This window comes from Rutidosis leptorrhynchoides, chromosome 4, assembly GCF_046630445.1.
Source record: "Rutidosis leptorrhynchoides isolate AG116_Rl617_1_P2 chromosome 4, CSIRO_AGI_Rlap_v1, whole genome shotgun sequence".
Taxonomy (NCBI): Eukaryota; Viridiplantae; Streptophyta; class Magnoliopsida; order Asterales; family Asteraceae; genus Rutidosis; species Rutidosis leptorrhynchoides.
The window spans coordinates 50,593,940-50,609,641 of record NC_092336.1 but is presented as its reverse complement, the minus strand read 5'-3'; the positions used below and the strand labels follow the sequence as shown (position 1 = coordinate 50,609,641).

General features: G+C 35.3%; 2 protein-coding genes across 3 annotated transcripts; one reads left to right on the top strand and one right to left on the bottom strand.

The window, feature by feature from the left end:
* Positions 1 to 5,409: 5,409 nt before the first annotated feature.
* LOC139839757 (uncharacterized) lies at positions 5,410 to 8,845 on the top strand. The gene has a single exon (XM_071829907.1). The coding sequence runs from the start codon at positions 5,575 to 5,577 to the stop codon at positions 8,638 to 8,640; it is 3,066 nt and encodes a 1,021-aa protein (XP_071686008.1). The 5' UTR covers positions 5,410 to 5,574; the 3' UTR covers positions 8,641 to 8,845.
* An 857-nt stretch (positions 8,846 to 9,702) lies between these two features.
* Positions 9,703 to 12,883, bottom strand: LOC139840086 (uncharacterized protein At1g76660-like). Of its 2 annotated transcripts, none has more exons than XM_071830305.1 (3): positions 12,379 to 12,883; positions 10,603 to 11,638; positions 9,703 to 10,058 (listed from the first exon to the last, which is right to left on the bottom strand). In XM_071830305.1, the coding sequence occupies exons 1-3, from the start codon at positions 12,454 to 12,456 to the stop codon at positions 9,892 to 9,894; spliced, it is 1,281 nt and encodes a 426-aa protein (XP_071686406.1). In that variant the 5' UTR covers positions 12,457 to 12,883; the 3' UTR covers positions 9,703 to 9,891. The 2 variants fall into 2 exon arrangements, with proteins under 2 accessions (XP_071686406.1, XP_071686407.1); XM_071830306.1 differs by having other exon boundaries at positions 12,388 to 12,881.
* Positions 12,884 to 15,702: the final 2,819 nt, after the last annotated feature.

Below are 15,702 nucleotides of genomic sequence, written 5' to 3'. Positions count from 1 at the left end.
TTATGTTTAATGTTTATATACTTATGAATATAAATTGACTCTAATTTATCATGATGTTTGTTTTAATTTTTGATAATAGAAAATGTCGAATCTGGAAAAGCTTAAATTTACTCCTTTAGAATCAACTGGAAACAACTACATGCCATGGGTTATAAAAGTAAAAATGCATCTTAAATCAATGGGCATTCTTGAAACCATAAATGAAAACAACACTTGTTCTGAAAAAGAACAAGCTACGGCATGTTGCTTTATTCATCAACATATTGATGAATGCTTACAAAATAATTATGTGACTGTAGAAGATCCCCATGTTTTATGGGAAGGTCTCAAAAGCAGATTCAATAATCAAAGAGAAATTTTACTTCCAGCTGCAATGGAACAATGGAGAACATTAAGGTTCCAAGACTTTAAGAAAGTAAATGAATACAGCTCAGCTCTGTATAATACATGTTCACAACTTAAATTCTGTGGACATGAAATTAGTGATGCAGACATGATGGAGAAAACTTTCTCCACAATGAATGCTGCAAACATCACAGTGCAAAGAAATTTAAGAATGCTAAAGTTCAAAACATATCCTGAACTTAATTCATATCTCTTAGTTGCAGAGCAAAATGATGAGCTATTAATGAAAAATCAGCAATCCCGTCCTACTGGTACACTTGCAATCCCTGAAGCAAATACTGCAAATAATTATAAACAGGGACAAGGACGCGGGCAAGGTCGTGGTTATAATAACCATCACCATCATCATGCCAAAAGCCATAACTATGGTAGAAACCATCCTTATGGTAATGGTAATGGGCGTGGACGTGGTCGTGGTCGTGGCCGTGGTGGTCAAAGAAATAGTAATCCACGAAAATATAAATATCAACCACAAAACAAGCCCATTAAACAAGATGTTGAAGAAAATTCTTCTAAAAATTCTGAAGAATCTTGCTACAGATGTGGTAGAATGGGCCACTGGGCTAATACTTGCCGAACATCTAAACATCTTGTTAAGATGTATCAGGATTCGCTGAAAGGTAAAGAAAAGGAAGTAAATTTTGTGGATAATATTGATCCAACAGTCACTGAGAAACCATCTGATTTATATGAAGATTTCTTGAATGTTTAAGTTGTGTGTCTTTTGAAAAATAAACGATTTAATATCGTCTGTCTTTGTCATTATGTTTGCTAAATGTTTCAGTACTATCTATTTGCGTTTAAAATATTGTGTAATATTAATGTACTCACTATTTATTTCTTATATATGAAGTTCAATATGAATTTTGCTGGAATACAACATCAATCAAGTGGTGGAGATCTCTGTATAGCAGACAGTGGAACTACACACACTATACTTAAATCCGAGAAATATTTTATTGATCTAAAACCAACGGAAGGAACTATACATACAATATCAGGACCTGCTAACTTGATAAAAGGGATAGGAAAGGCAAATTTCATACTACCAAATGGTACAAAATTTTTAATAAATGATGCCTTATTTTCTCCCAAGTCAAGCAGAAATTTATTGAGTTTCTCCGACATATACCTTAACGGGTATGATTATCAGTCAGTGACAACAGAAAATGAGAAATATTTAAGTATCACTGACAAGAGTCATGTGGTTGAAAAACTGCCAAGACTTAGTTCTGGATTACATTATACACATATAAATGTACCAGAAATACATATGGTAGTTAACGAAAAATATATTGATCCTGGTGTATTCAGTTTATGGCATAACAGATTAGGCCATCCAGGATCAACAATGATGAAAAGGATTATTGAATGTACTCATGGACATCCACTAAAGGATAGAAAAATCCATCATGATACAATGGTTCCATGTACATCTTGCTCTCTTGGAAAATTGATAACTAGACCCTCACCACTTAAGGTTGAGAAAGAATCACCAATGTTTCTTGAAAGAATTCAAGGTGATATATGTGGACCAATTCATCCACCATGTGGACCATTTAGATATTTCATGGTTCTAATAGACGCATCTAGCAGATGGTCTCATGTTTGTCTGTTATCAAGCCGTAATGTGGCATTTGCAAAATTTCTTGCCCAAATTATTAAATTGAGAGCTCATTTTCCTGATTACACCATTAAAAGGGTGAGACTTGATAATGCTGGTGAATTTACATCTCAAGCATTTAATGACTATTGCATGTCTATAGGAATTGTTGTTGAACATTCTGTTGCTCATGTGCATACACAAAATGGTTTAGCCGAGTCATTGATTAAACGTTTACAGTTAATCGCTAGACCATTGATAATGAGAACAAAACTCCCTGTATCTATATGGGGTCATGCAATTTTACATGCTGCTGCATTGATTCGCATCAGACCAAGTGCAAGTCATAAATATTCCCCCCTACAACTTGCTTTTGGTCAAGAGCCAAATATTTCCCATCTTAGAACATTTGGTTGTGCAGTGTATGTTCCAATTGCGACACCACAACGTACAAAAATGGGTCCTCAAAGGAGGTTGGGAATATATGTTGGATATGAAACATCTTCAATATTAAGGTATATTGAACCTATGACAGGTGACGTTTTTACAGCACGTTTTGCTGATTGTCATTTTAATGAAACATTGTTCCCTAGATTAGGGGGAGAAATGAAAAATAAAGAAAATGATGTTTCATGGTGTGAACCTCAATTAAAGTATCTTGATCCTCGCACAAAAGAATGCGAGACAGAAGTTCAAAAGATAATGCATATACAAGAACTTGCAAATCAATTGCCTGATGCATTTACAGATACAAAAACGGTGACAAAATCATATATACCAGCAGTAAATACTCCAGCTCGAATTGAAATTCCAAAAGCTGGCAATAACGTCACTCATGAATCTTTGCCACGTCAGAAACGTGGAAGACCAATCGGTTCAAAGGATAAAAATCCTCGAAAAAGAAAATCAGCTGATAATGAAGTAAAAGAAAGTGTTCAAGAAGAACCACAAATCAGTACTCCTACTGCAGAGGAGATTGATGATGTCAATACAGAAATTGCAATCAATTATGCATATTCAAAAATATTATAGAACCGAAATGAAATGAAAAATCTTGATGAGAAATTTTCATTTAATGTTGCATATGACATCATGAATAATGATGATGATCCAGAACCAACATCTATGGTTGAATGTCAAAATAGACATGATTGGGCTCAATGGAAAGAAGCAATACGAGCTGAATTAGAATCACTCAATAAAAGAAAAGTTTTCGGATCCATCATTCTCACTCCTAAAGATGTGAAACCTGTAGGATACAGATGGATTTTTGTCCGAAAAAGAAATGAGAAAAATGAAGTTACAAGGTATAAAGCTAGACTTGTAGCTCAAGGTTTTTCTCAAAGACCGGGAATTGATTATGAAGAAACTTATTCTCCTGTTATGGATGCAATTACTTTTAGGTACTTAATCAGTCTGGCAGTTTCTAAAAATTTAGAAATGCATCTCATGGATGTTGTGACTGCTTATCTATATGGATCACTTGATAGTGATATATATATGAAGATACCTGAAGGATTTAAGGTACCAGAAGCATCAAATGCAAAACCCAAAGAAATGTATTCGATTAAATTACAAAGATCTTTATATGGGTTAAAACAATCGGGACGTATGTGGTATAACCGATTAAGTGATTACTTGATAAGCAAAGGGTATACAAATAATCTTACTTGCCCTTGTGTTTTCATTAAGAAAACAACATCCGGATATGTGATCATAGCTGTTTATGTTGATGATCTTAACATCATAGGTACAAATAAAGAGATCCATGAAGCCATTCAACTTCTAAAGAAAGAATTTGAAATGAAAGATCTCGGAAAAACCAAGTATTGCCTTGGTTTACAAATTGAGCATATGCCTAATGGTTTACTTGTACATCAAACAACATATACTGAAAAGATTTTGAAACGTTTCAATATGGACAAGGCAAAACCATTAAGTACTCCTATGGTTGTTAGATCACTCAATGTTGAAGCTGATCCATTTCGTCCATGTGAAGATCAAGAAGACATTCTTGGACCAGAAGTACCATATCTTAGTGCAATTGGAGCTCTTATGTATCTTACAAATTGTACAAGACCTGACATTTCTTTTGCAGTTAATTTGTTGGCAAGGTTCAGCTCTGCTCCTACCAAAAGACACTGGAATGGGATCAAACACATATTTCGATACCTTCGAGGAACTACTGATTTAGGATTATTTTATTCTAACGAATCAAAACAAGATTTGGTTGGTTATGCAGATGCAGGTTATTTATCTGATCCACATAAAGCTAAATCTCAAACTGGATATGTATTCCTAAATGGAGGTACTGCAATATCATGGCGTTCTCAAAAACAAACACTTGTTGCTACATCGTCAAATCATGCCGAAGTGATTGCATTACATGAAGCTACTCGAGAATGTTTTTGGTTGAGATCAATGACACAACTCATTACTGATTCTTGTGGACTAGAACGCGATAAAAGTCCAACAACTATCTATGAAGATAATGCAGCTTGCATAGCACAGATGAAAGAAGGGTATATCAAAAGTGACCGAACAAAACACATACCACCTAGATTCTTCTCATACAGTCAAAATCTCATTAAGGACAACCAGATTGAAATGAGATATGTGCAATCTAGCAAAAACTCTGCTGATCTTTTCACGAAAGCACTTCCAACTGCTATTTTCAGAACACACGTTCATAACATTGGCATGAGACATGTTCAAAAGATGTAACAGCTGAAGCGATGTCTACTTGAGGGGGAGTCAACTCCATGCTGCACTCTTTTTCCCTTAGCTAAAGTTTTTTCCCACTGGGTTTTCTTTAGCAAGGTTTTTAACGAGGCAGTAATTTATAGTTGATCTTCAACAAAATAAAATTGCTATCCAAGGGGGAGTGTTATAATAATAATAATAATATAGATATGGATAGTCAATTTTGGTGTATACATATAGTCAATTTTGGTACACAAAGTATGTATTTTTATATTGAGATTTTAGGCTATAAATACTCATGAATGCAAGCATTAAACTTGCACCATTTCTCACACTTACAAAGTGTTTCTTTCTTTCTCTCCATTATCATCTTTGTTCTTACACTTCATTATTAGTATTCTAAATCAAGAATCAAATCACTAAAGGTAGTTATAAGCCTACTGAATTATAACATCAAGAATCAAACCACTAAAGGTAGTTATAAGCCTACTGAATTATAACACTTTGAAATTTTTAGGTATCACTCGTAAGTTGTTAAGGCTTAAGGTTACATATAAAATCCGTTGATAATTTTTGGATATCACGCTGACCTAAAAAAGCCCAATATATTTAAGATTTAGCATAGACCAGCTATCGAGTTTCATTAAGCCGTTCTTCAAATTTCAAAACCCTAATTTTGTTCTTCGAGTCTCTTTTCGCAAGCAATCTTCACCTGTTATCTCATCAAATCAGGTAACAAATCGGAACCTTGCATAACCCTAATTACATTGCAGTTCTGTTATTCCTTTTGTAGATATCAAATACTGCTGTTGTCAATTCATTATTACATTACATACATAATATATAGATTTATATCAATATCAATGGATGAATCGTATGATTGTAAGTGCATACGAAACATATGTATATTAGCACATGTTGATCATGGCAAAACAACACTTGCTGATCACCTAATTGCATCATCTGGCGGTGGTGTTTTACATCCAAAACAAGCTGGTAGACTTAGGTTTATGGATTACTTAGATGAAGAACAACGACGAGCGATAACTATGAAAAGTTCGTCTATTGCTTTAGAATATAAAGGTCATTCGATTAACCTAATCGATTCACCGGGGCATATGGATTTTTGTAGTGAGGTTTCAACTGCTTCACGGTTAAGTGATGGTGGTTTGGTTTTAGTGGATGCTGTTGAAGGTGTTCATATACAAACACATGCGGTTTTGCGTCAGGCGTGGATTGAAAAGCTTACACCTTGTTTAGTTTTGAATAAGATTGATAGGCTGATTGTTGAATTGAAGATGAGTCCTATGGAGGCGTACAATAGGTTACAGAGGATTGTTCATGAGGTTAATGGGATTGTTAGCGCGTATAAGTCAGAAAAGTATTTATCAGATGTTGATTCGATACTTGCTGGGCCGACTGGTGAATTGGGTGATGAGAATCAGGAGTTTATAGAGGATGATGAAGAAGATACGTTTCAACCACAAAAGGGAAACGTTGTGTTTGTTTGTGCGTTGGATGGGTGGGGGTTTGGTATTAGTGAATTCGCCGAGTTTTATGCTTCTAGACTTGGGGCTAGTTCCACTACTTTGCAGAAGGCGTTGTGGGGCCCTCGATACTTTATTTCAAAAACGAAAATGATTGTGGGTAAGAAGGGATTGGCTGCTGGAAGTAAGGCTCGACCTATGTTCGTGCAGTTTGTCCTCGACCCACTATGGCAGGTATACAATGCAGTTTTGGATACAAATGGAGATAAAGGAATCCTTGAAAAATTGGTTAAGTCATTTAATTTGTCTGTACCTGCTCGTGAACTACAAAATAGGGATCCAAAAGCTGTTCTACAATCTATAATGAGCAGGTGGCTTCCTTTATCAGATGCTATATTGTCTATGGTGGTTAAGCATATGCCAGACCCTATTACTGCACAGTCGTTTCGGGTGTCACGTTTGCTCCCTAAAAGAGAACTAATAGATAATGATTGTGGTAACCCTGATGTGCTTGCTGAGGCTGAGCTCGTACGGAAATCTGTCGAGGCTTGTGATTCAAATCCTGAATCACCATGTGTGGCTTTTGTATCTAAAATGTTTGCAGTTCCTATAAAAATGCTACCTCAAAGAGATGTAAATGGCGATATTTTGAACAACTATGCAGAAGAAAGCGGAAGTGGAGATAGCGAAGAGTGTTTTCTTGCATTTGCGAGGATTTTTAGTGGGGTTCTTCATGCGGGTCAGAAGGTTTTTGTGCTTTCAGCTTTGTATGATCCCCTTAAAACGGGAGATTCAATGCAGAAGCATATTCAAGAAACTGAATTGAATTCTTTGTATCTGATGATGGGCCAAGGATTAAAACCAGTTGCTACTGCTCGGGCTGGAAATATTGTTGCCATTAGAGGGTTGGGTCAACATATACTTAAAAGTGCAACTCTTTCATCGACAAAAAACTGCTGGCCATTTTCAAGTATGACTTTCCAGGTGTCACCAACTCTAAAAGTGGCTATAGAACCGTCTGATCCAGTTGACATGGCTGCACTTATGAAAGGGCTTAGGCTTTTGAACCGGGCCGACCCGTTTGTAGAGGTTAGTGTTTCTGCTAGAGGGGAACACGTGTTAGCTGCTGCAGGTGAAGTTCATTTGGAAAGATGTATTAAAGACTTGAAAGATAGGTTTGCAAAGGTAAATCTGGAAGTTTCACCACCTCTTGTTTCATTTAGAGAAACCATTGAAGGGGAAACGTTAAATCCTTTTGAAAAGTTGAAAACTTTAACTGGAAATTCTAACTTTATTGAAAGAACAACACCAAATGGTAGGTGTATCGTTCGTGTACGCGTTTTGAAACTTCCTGACGCACTTACTAAGTTACTAGATGAATGTTCTGATCTTCTTGAAAATATCATAGCTGGTAAAGCCATTATTAAATCTAGCTCAGGTGGTCAAGACGATGTACATCCAGTTGAATCGCTAAGAAAGCGCATATGGGATGCCATAGAAAGTGAAGTTGCAGACATTAATAATGCAGATAAAGATAAGGAAAAATATAAACTTATGTGGAAAAATCTTTTAAAGAGAATTTGGGCATTGGGGCCCAGACAAGTTGGTCCGAACATGCTTCTTCTTCCAGATATAACTACAAAAGACTCAGATTCTTCTTCTGTTTTTATAACAAGTTCCCCGTATGTTTCTGAAAGATTGGGTTTTTCAGATGAGATGAAAAATGATGACTTGGTAACAAGTGGTGAAACCCGATCGTTGAATGAAGAAGCTGAGAGTCTCAGGAGCAGTGTATTATCAGGGTTCCAAGTAGCCACTGCATCTGGCCCGTTATGTGATGAACCCATGTGGGGTCTAGCTTTTGTTGTTGAAGCTTCTATTTTACCCTTTGTTAGTGAGTCAGAAGCTATTCATCAGCAAGCACAAACTGATCAATACGGGGTGTTTTCAGGGCAGGTTATGACAGCTGTTAAAGAAGCATGTAAAGCAGCTGTACTTCAAAAGAACCCTAGAATAGTTGAAGGAATGTATTTTTGTGAACTGAATACACCAACAGAGTATTTAGGTCCTATGTACGCTGTGTTGGCCCGTAGACGTGCGAGAATCTTGAAGGAAGAAATGCAGGAAGGGTCACCATTGTTTACGGTACATGCTTATGTGCCAGTTGCTGAAAGTTTTGGTTTTGCTGATGAATTAAGAAGATGGACTTCTGGGGCTTCGAGTGCTCTTCTTGTTCTTAGTCACTGGGAAGCACTTGATGAAGATCCGTTTTTTGTACCGAAAACTGAAGAAGAAAAAGAAGAATTTGGAGATGGTTCGAGTGTTTTACAGAATACAGCAAGGAAACTGATTGATGGAGTTAGAAGACGTAAGGGTCTCCCAGTTGAGGAAAAAGTGGTGCAACATGCTACAAAACAGAGGACGCTGGCTCGCAAGGTTTAATATTTCTTTGGTTCAGTTTTGCATTAGCACATAAATAGACGGTGGCTACTGTGCATGATTTTCAATTTTTGTTGGAGTTTCCATTTTACCAGTTATCTTACTGTGCATGAAATATATAGAAGGATTCGGGTCTGTTCTGGATTTGTCTATACCTTGTTTTTACTGTTTCGTCTGAAAATCATGTTTTTACTGTTATCATCTTAAAATCGGTTTTACAACCAAGCTATGTTAAATGCAATTTTTTTAGAACACGGATATTCAAGATCCTGATATTCTGTATTATGCTGATGATTTGAACATTTAACGTGGAGTTGGACAAATGAGCTAAAGCAGTGGATTGGTCTAAGTTTTGGCCAAATCCATTCCCAAAGAACCTAACCTGGCCTGGCCATTTCTAGGCCTAATGTTTACATAAACAAGATTGACGGCCACCCAGGTTTAAGAACCGAACCAGGGTTCAAGATCCTAAAAATCAAGGATTGATTAAAATAAAGTTAATTGTGTTTACTATCTTCTACGCCTACGAGTGTGAACGAGTGGAGTTGAATTTCTTCAACTTTTGGATTGTTCAAGTTCATAGAGCTCAATTTCGTCTCATTTTGGCTTTTGACAATGTCGTTTTAGTAACCGAACTTGTTTATTCAAACTAGTAAGCTTCACCTCAAATCGTGTTTTTAATGAATCAAGCTCAAATGACTTGTGAATAACTTGATTCGTGTTTTTAATGAATCCAGCGCTCAAGCAACTTGCAGATAGCTTGACTCGTTTTCACCCTATATGCCGTACAATATGATCCCCCTGATAGTATTTAGGTTATCAATATTTTATTTTTTGAACCTTATGTATATTTAAAAGAAAACAAAAAAGAAATAAAGAAAAGAAACTTGTCGAATGGGTAGTGTAGTGTACTGCTGAGGCCTTTGAAGCTACATCATGCTTCATACCAATTATAAATACAAAATAAAATATTATTTACAAGATGAGACTCCTTTGCGGGTAATTCAACAAAATAGTCATACTTCCATCTCATTTGTTTAACCAAATGGACATTTACTAGATACATACATAATATAATATCATAATTCATAATAGTTACATGAATAAAAAGGTAAAAACATCATCATATAACAATAGACAACACAAGCATCCATTGGTGCTTTCTTTCTTAAGCAAGGATCAGAAATAGATAGAGCAAGCAAGCAGATTAATATAAATACATACATACATACAGAAACCAACTGTGCAATTTTTTCATGGCCATTTCAAGTTTCCTCTGCTCTCTCTCAAACTTCTCCCTCTTCTGTACTCGATCTCTGCATCTGAATTCGACCCATGATGATATTTTCCATTCATTCTTGAAGAACCACCCATCTTTGAAAATATGTCTTCATCATCCGTTAAACAAGGTTCTCTAACATCTAAATTCACCACCCAAAAAAATTTCTATATCAATTAAACATCCTGGAAACTGAAAGTAAGCGTTTTTGCTTCACAAACACAAAGATTTGGAAACAGATCAAAATGAGCGGGGCAGGCAGGTTTGGAAAACAAATTAAAACCACTAGGTTTTTGGCACGGGTTAACCAGTTGGGCTCATGCAAAAAAACTTCTTGCAAAAGAATCACAATTTTTTAATAAACAATTTATGTTCAACACAAACTCAAGTAAATTAACCACGAACAGTTTTCAGAAGAAAAAAACAAAACTGAGGTTTTACGCGTAAGGTATTTTAGATGACTTTCAAACAGAGTGAACTTATCCGTTTGACTCGTTTGTGACATAATTATTCCTTTTTTATTTGCTTGTTTGACCCATCAGATATCATATATAACCTGAATCAACCCCATTCCCAAGTAAATGGGTCGAAAAGTTGCCACCTTTTTAAATAACAAACTCAACCCAGATGGATTCAAATTCTTGTAGGTATTAATTTTGCATAAACAGCTGGATAATGTTATTCACCTTTTAAAGCATCACACGAACTTGGCCCACTCCTGCAACTTTTTGGGCTCGGCCGTTCATTAATAACAAGACTTGGTACGTTTTTGTCCTCGTGAATCTTATTAGACCCAGACGGCATCATCGAAAACGATTCATCCATAACATCAGAAATCTCTACATAATGAGCCGTCGTAACAATTTCATCAGCACTAAACCCAAAAGACGCTCGATAAGCATCTAATTCCTCGATATCTTGTTTACACGCTTTACTCTGCCTACTTTGAACCCCGTTGGAATAAACATCCGATTCTTTAGAAACACTTAACCTACCACCCGATTGAGCAAACGAAGATTGATCCAAATAATATTGCGCAAACGTCTTGGGACAAAAAAAGTTAGCATCTTGCGGTAACTTGGCATCCGATCCTTTTTCTTGAAAAGGTGGTGAAGGATTCCATTGCGGGCTGAAATCTCTTTCGGGTTCACCAGATGTTCGTGATATCGGTGACCTAAGCGTACTAGCCGGGCTACCCGGGTATAAAGAATACGTTGCTTGAAGGTCATTTGCGTTCATATAATTATTCTTATGACCTTTAAGATTCAAATTAGAAGATAAAAACTGTGCATACGGGACATCGGGTGATGAGGGTGTCGTCAAATGGGCTAACTCGGGTGGTGGTGTAAGAGGTGCGGTTGATGGTTCGGTGGTGAAGGTTGAGAAGACGGGTGGGGACACGAGTTGGGTCTCGTGAGCGTAGGGCCCGGTTGCAAACATTGTGTTAGACGGGCCCGGAGAGTTTGCAGATAAGAAACAGTTTGGTGATTGGGCGGTTGATTGTAAGGCGGAATTGGTGAAGGATGCGGGTGAAGATGGTGGAGCTAATAGTGACGGATGAACCGAGTTGTTCTGATTGGTTAAACCGGTAGATTGAATCGCATTTTGTTGGTTTGCGGTTGCGTTGGTTTCGGGCATACGAGATGCGGGGACCACTCGTTTTCCACCTTTTTGCAACCCAAAACAAGATAAGCCACTTAAACAGCCTCCCCATCTTTTTCGCTGCAACACGATTGAACAAAAACGTCATTATTATTTATTTATTTATATATTCTTGAATTTGAACTTAGTCAGCAAGAAGATAAAGCCTACAACGTATAAAGCAACATGAATTTATTTGGAACAATATCGCCCTCCAATGAAAAGGTAACCAGTTATTCAAGTAATTATAGATAACATAATAATATACTTGTTAGTTAGGTATTATTGCAATACAAGTGTTACATAAGACCTTCCATTATTAAATATAATAAATTAGACTTAAAATTAAGACAAGAATACAATACTGGAATAGGCATCCTAAATAGGTAACTCCATAATTTGAACCCAGCTTCCAATTATTGACTGTTTGACCCCTATAGTCAACCTAGAATGGGGTTTCAGATGATTTTCACTTTCAATATACTGATCAAACAACTCATGCGTTTTTAGCATATACTCCTGTTTTGGGGGTTAGATTGCAATTTTTAATTTCTTGAGCTACAAAGTATCTGTACAGTAAAAATTAAGTAGTTCTAAGACAGAAGCAACAGATCTATAACTTTTTAAAAATTTTATAAAAGTATCATCAAACAGAATGTAGATCTGAAAGAAGATAATTAATGGTAGTACAATATAATTGAGTATAGAGTACATTACAAACAGTAATTAATATAAACAGATCTGAACAAGTACATGATTAATTCAGCATAATTAGATTAACGTTAACATAACTAAAAATGAGGTAAGGATCTAGGGTTTACAAAATTTACCCGGGAAGAAGGTGGTTGTTGATGCTGTTGCTGATGTTGCAGCAGAAATCTGTTCTGCTCTGAAGCCATTTCAGCTAATAAATCAATCGATCAAATGAAACCCTTTTTAACCTAGATTTTAAATTAAAAAATAAAAAAAGGATTTACATCCAGTTGATGAATGATGACTGAATACTTGGGTGCAAATGTGTATGTATATGTATGTGTGAGTGAGTGTGGTTACAACATAGTATTTGAGCTGAGGAGCAGAAGCTGACAGGTTATAGATTTGGTAAAAAAGATGAAAGATTTATTAATAAAAAAATTAGGAAATTGGGAAATGGGTACTAAAGAAGATTATTAGGGATGGATGTGATGCTGCTTGCTTTTGATTACTTTATCAACTTTTGGGGACCCAATGAGGTCTAGGGTTTTGAGAAGAAGAAAAAAAAAAAAAAAAGTACAAGTAAAATGGGAATGATCAAAGATGAATTAAAGGGTTGCCACTGTAATTGTTTGTTGTGATCCTTTTGTAAATTTTTATTATTACTTTTTCTTAAATTTAATTTTAATTTAATTTTTATTTGAGTATGAGTAATGGTTATACTACAAATGAGAAAAGAAAGTAGAAAAAGAGATGAGAACAGGCTTTGGTTTTATTTGGCCTCAAAAGGAGATGAGAACAAACACTGTATATTGTGTATTCGCGCGTGTCAAATAATTGTGCCTTTTTTTTGTTTAGAAAAATAGAAACGACGGAAATTGGACCGGGTTTCTTTACCTCTTAATTTTGAACTTTAAACGCTAAAAATCATGAACGATTATGTATTTAGTGTGTTTGTTTCGAAATATTACGTTGAATGATCTAACATTTAATAATATATTATTTGAAGTTGAAACATTTTATTAATCATAAAGCTCTAAATTATCTGTAATACTCCTCAAATCATATTTAAAGCACTTAACAAACGTGTATATTGATTTATAATGCATTTAACACGTTTATAAGTTGATTTTGCTCAATTAATATCGTTCTTTCAAAATGATTAACAAACATATTATATTATACATATATTCAAATAGAAAAAATTAAATCGGTATTGTTTAATTATTCCAGATTGGTAATTAAATCCAAATAGAGGGGTAAAGTTGTGAACTTTTTGACTTTCTTACACTGTTTTAAGCAGATAATTATAAATTATTTTCACTCATAATAAGAAATGCGTGTATGGTTGAGTGGTTAGTCTCATTCACTCCTTATGTAGTTCGTGAGTTCCAATCTTGCAATATATGTGTTTTTATTTTTTACTTTTTAACACCTTTTTGAGTAAATTAATACAAACGGTTTTCAACCATTACAACAAATGGATATATGCTCGGATAGTTAGTGTCTTGCAATCGTTTCCTCAAGGTCATGAGTTTGAATATTTACAACTGTTTTTTCGGACCTTTTAATGTTTATTAGCGTTTTCGGACCTTTTAATTTTTTATTAGCGCGCCGCGGCACCGCGCGGCTAACCTACCACTTGTATATATTCAATCAAGAATCCCACAATAGCCGCTGTTTAATTAGGACCGCATTGTAATAAACCTCAAAAACAAGGGTAAAAACCAATGAATAGTGGCTACAGTGGTTGCTTTTTAAAATCGGGCAATTCAGTGGATATTTACTTTGTATTCCATCAAAATACAGAAGTGCAACGTTACTTGAGTGGTTTGCCCTATTCCATCAAAATACAGAAGTGCAACGTTACCCGAGTGGTTTGCCCTATGTTACAGCTGCATGGGGATGCAGGTTCAAATCTCAGGCTAAACATTTTTTTTTTTTTTTTTTGTCTAGCCCATCATCCCTTTTTTTTTATATATGACCCAACCCGAAAATTTGGCCTAGCAAAGCAGGCCTGGGCCTTTTACTAGTTATTTTCATTTACAACCAAGTTATTAGGAGACTTTGAATCGTTCAATTTATGAACCATTCAACATTAAACCATTCAGTTTTATCAAATGTATCCTAAAATTATGTTTGAATTTGAGTTTAGAAAATGTTTTTGTAATCTAGATGATTAAAATTAAATATTTAGTTGAAAAAAAAATGTATTCTATATTAATAATGTTCGGATTTAATTATGATATTTGATGATGTAGTAATCTAATAGTCAATTTTTTAAATTGATTGGTAAATTAGTTTTAACTGTATTAGTAAACGTGACAAAAGTAAAAGTATATTTTAATTTTAAGGGTATATCACGTTTTAAAGCTTCTAAAATGTAGATAATTGATTCTTCAAAGTCTCCGGCAAACACTCTAGAGTAAATTCATTTTTAAAATGTGATAATCAATTAATATTAATAATCATCCTCAACCCTTGGAACCGGGGCCTGTCTATCCTTCGTTTGCAGTCGACGTTCTGGGAAAGTTTGTCCGTCGACGACATTGTTTCGATCAGGTTCGATTCATGGCCTCTTGCCTTTCAACATCAGAGCATTAAATTCAGGCTTCGCAACGGTCGAGGACTTGTTGGGGCAGATTTTCACTCATTATCCTTCTTCGAATCTTTTGGTATGTTTTTTTCTTTTTTGATTTCTTTTATGACCGATAAAAATGAAAACTTTTTAAAAAAAGGCGAATTCAAACACCTCATAAGCAAGGTTGGAGAATTCGGATCTCGGCATCTCGGAATAATCTCGGGGAGATCTCGGACGTTGACTTACGTTGACTTTATAGTTTTTTCAGATAAAAATATACATAAAAACATAAATATATGTATATTTATATACGTTTTTACGAGATTTTACAAAAATATCCGAGAATTGAGCGAGAAAATCTTAGAAATTACGAATTTTACATGAAAATCTTACAAATTAGCAAGAAAATCCGAGAAATCGTGGCTTTGACTAAGTTTGTCCCCGTTGACCGAGAAATCTCGGGAGATGAACATCTAGTCTCGGTTGCCTTCTAAAAATGAGATCTCGGGAGATTTACAACAGTGCTCATAAGTAACATATAGAAAACAATTCGCAATATGCAGTTGGGATTTAAAAGTTAAACCGAGAAAAGATGAGTATATGAGTATGTTCAAGGAAAGCAATTTTGATTTGCAAGAAAAAAATTGACAAAATTGCTTAAAAAGTCCCCTTGTTATTACTTTTTTACTCATTTCAACCCTCTCAATTTATAACTGCAAAATTAGTCTTTAGAGTCATTATATATTCCCAACAATATCCTTAGCCCTAATGAGCGAAAAAGTGATAATAAGCGGACTATTTAAGCAATTTTGTCAAAAATTTTACATAGTGATCATTCACAATATTTAAATAACTGCGGTGCAATTTCATG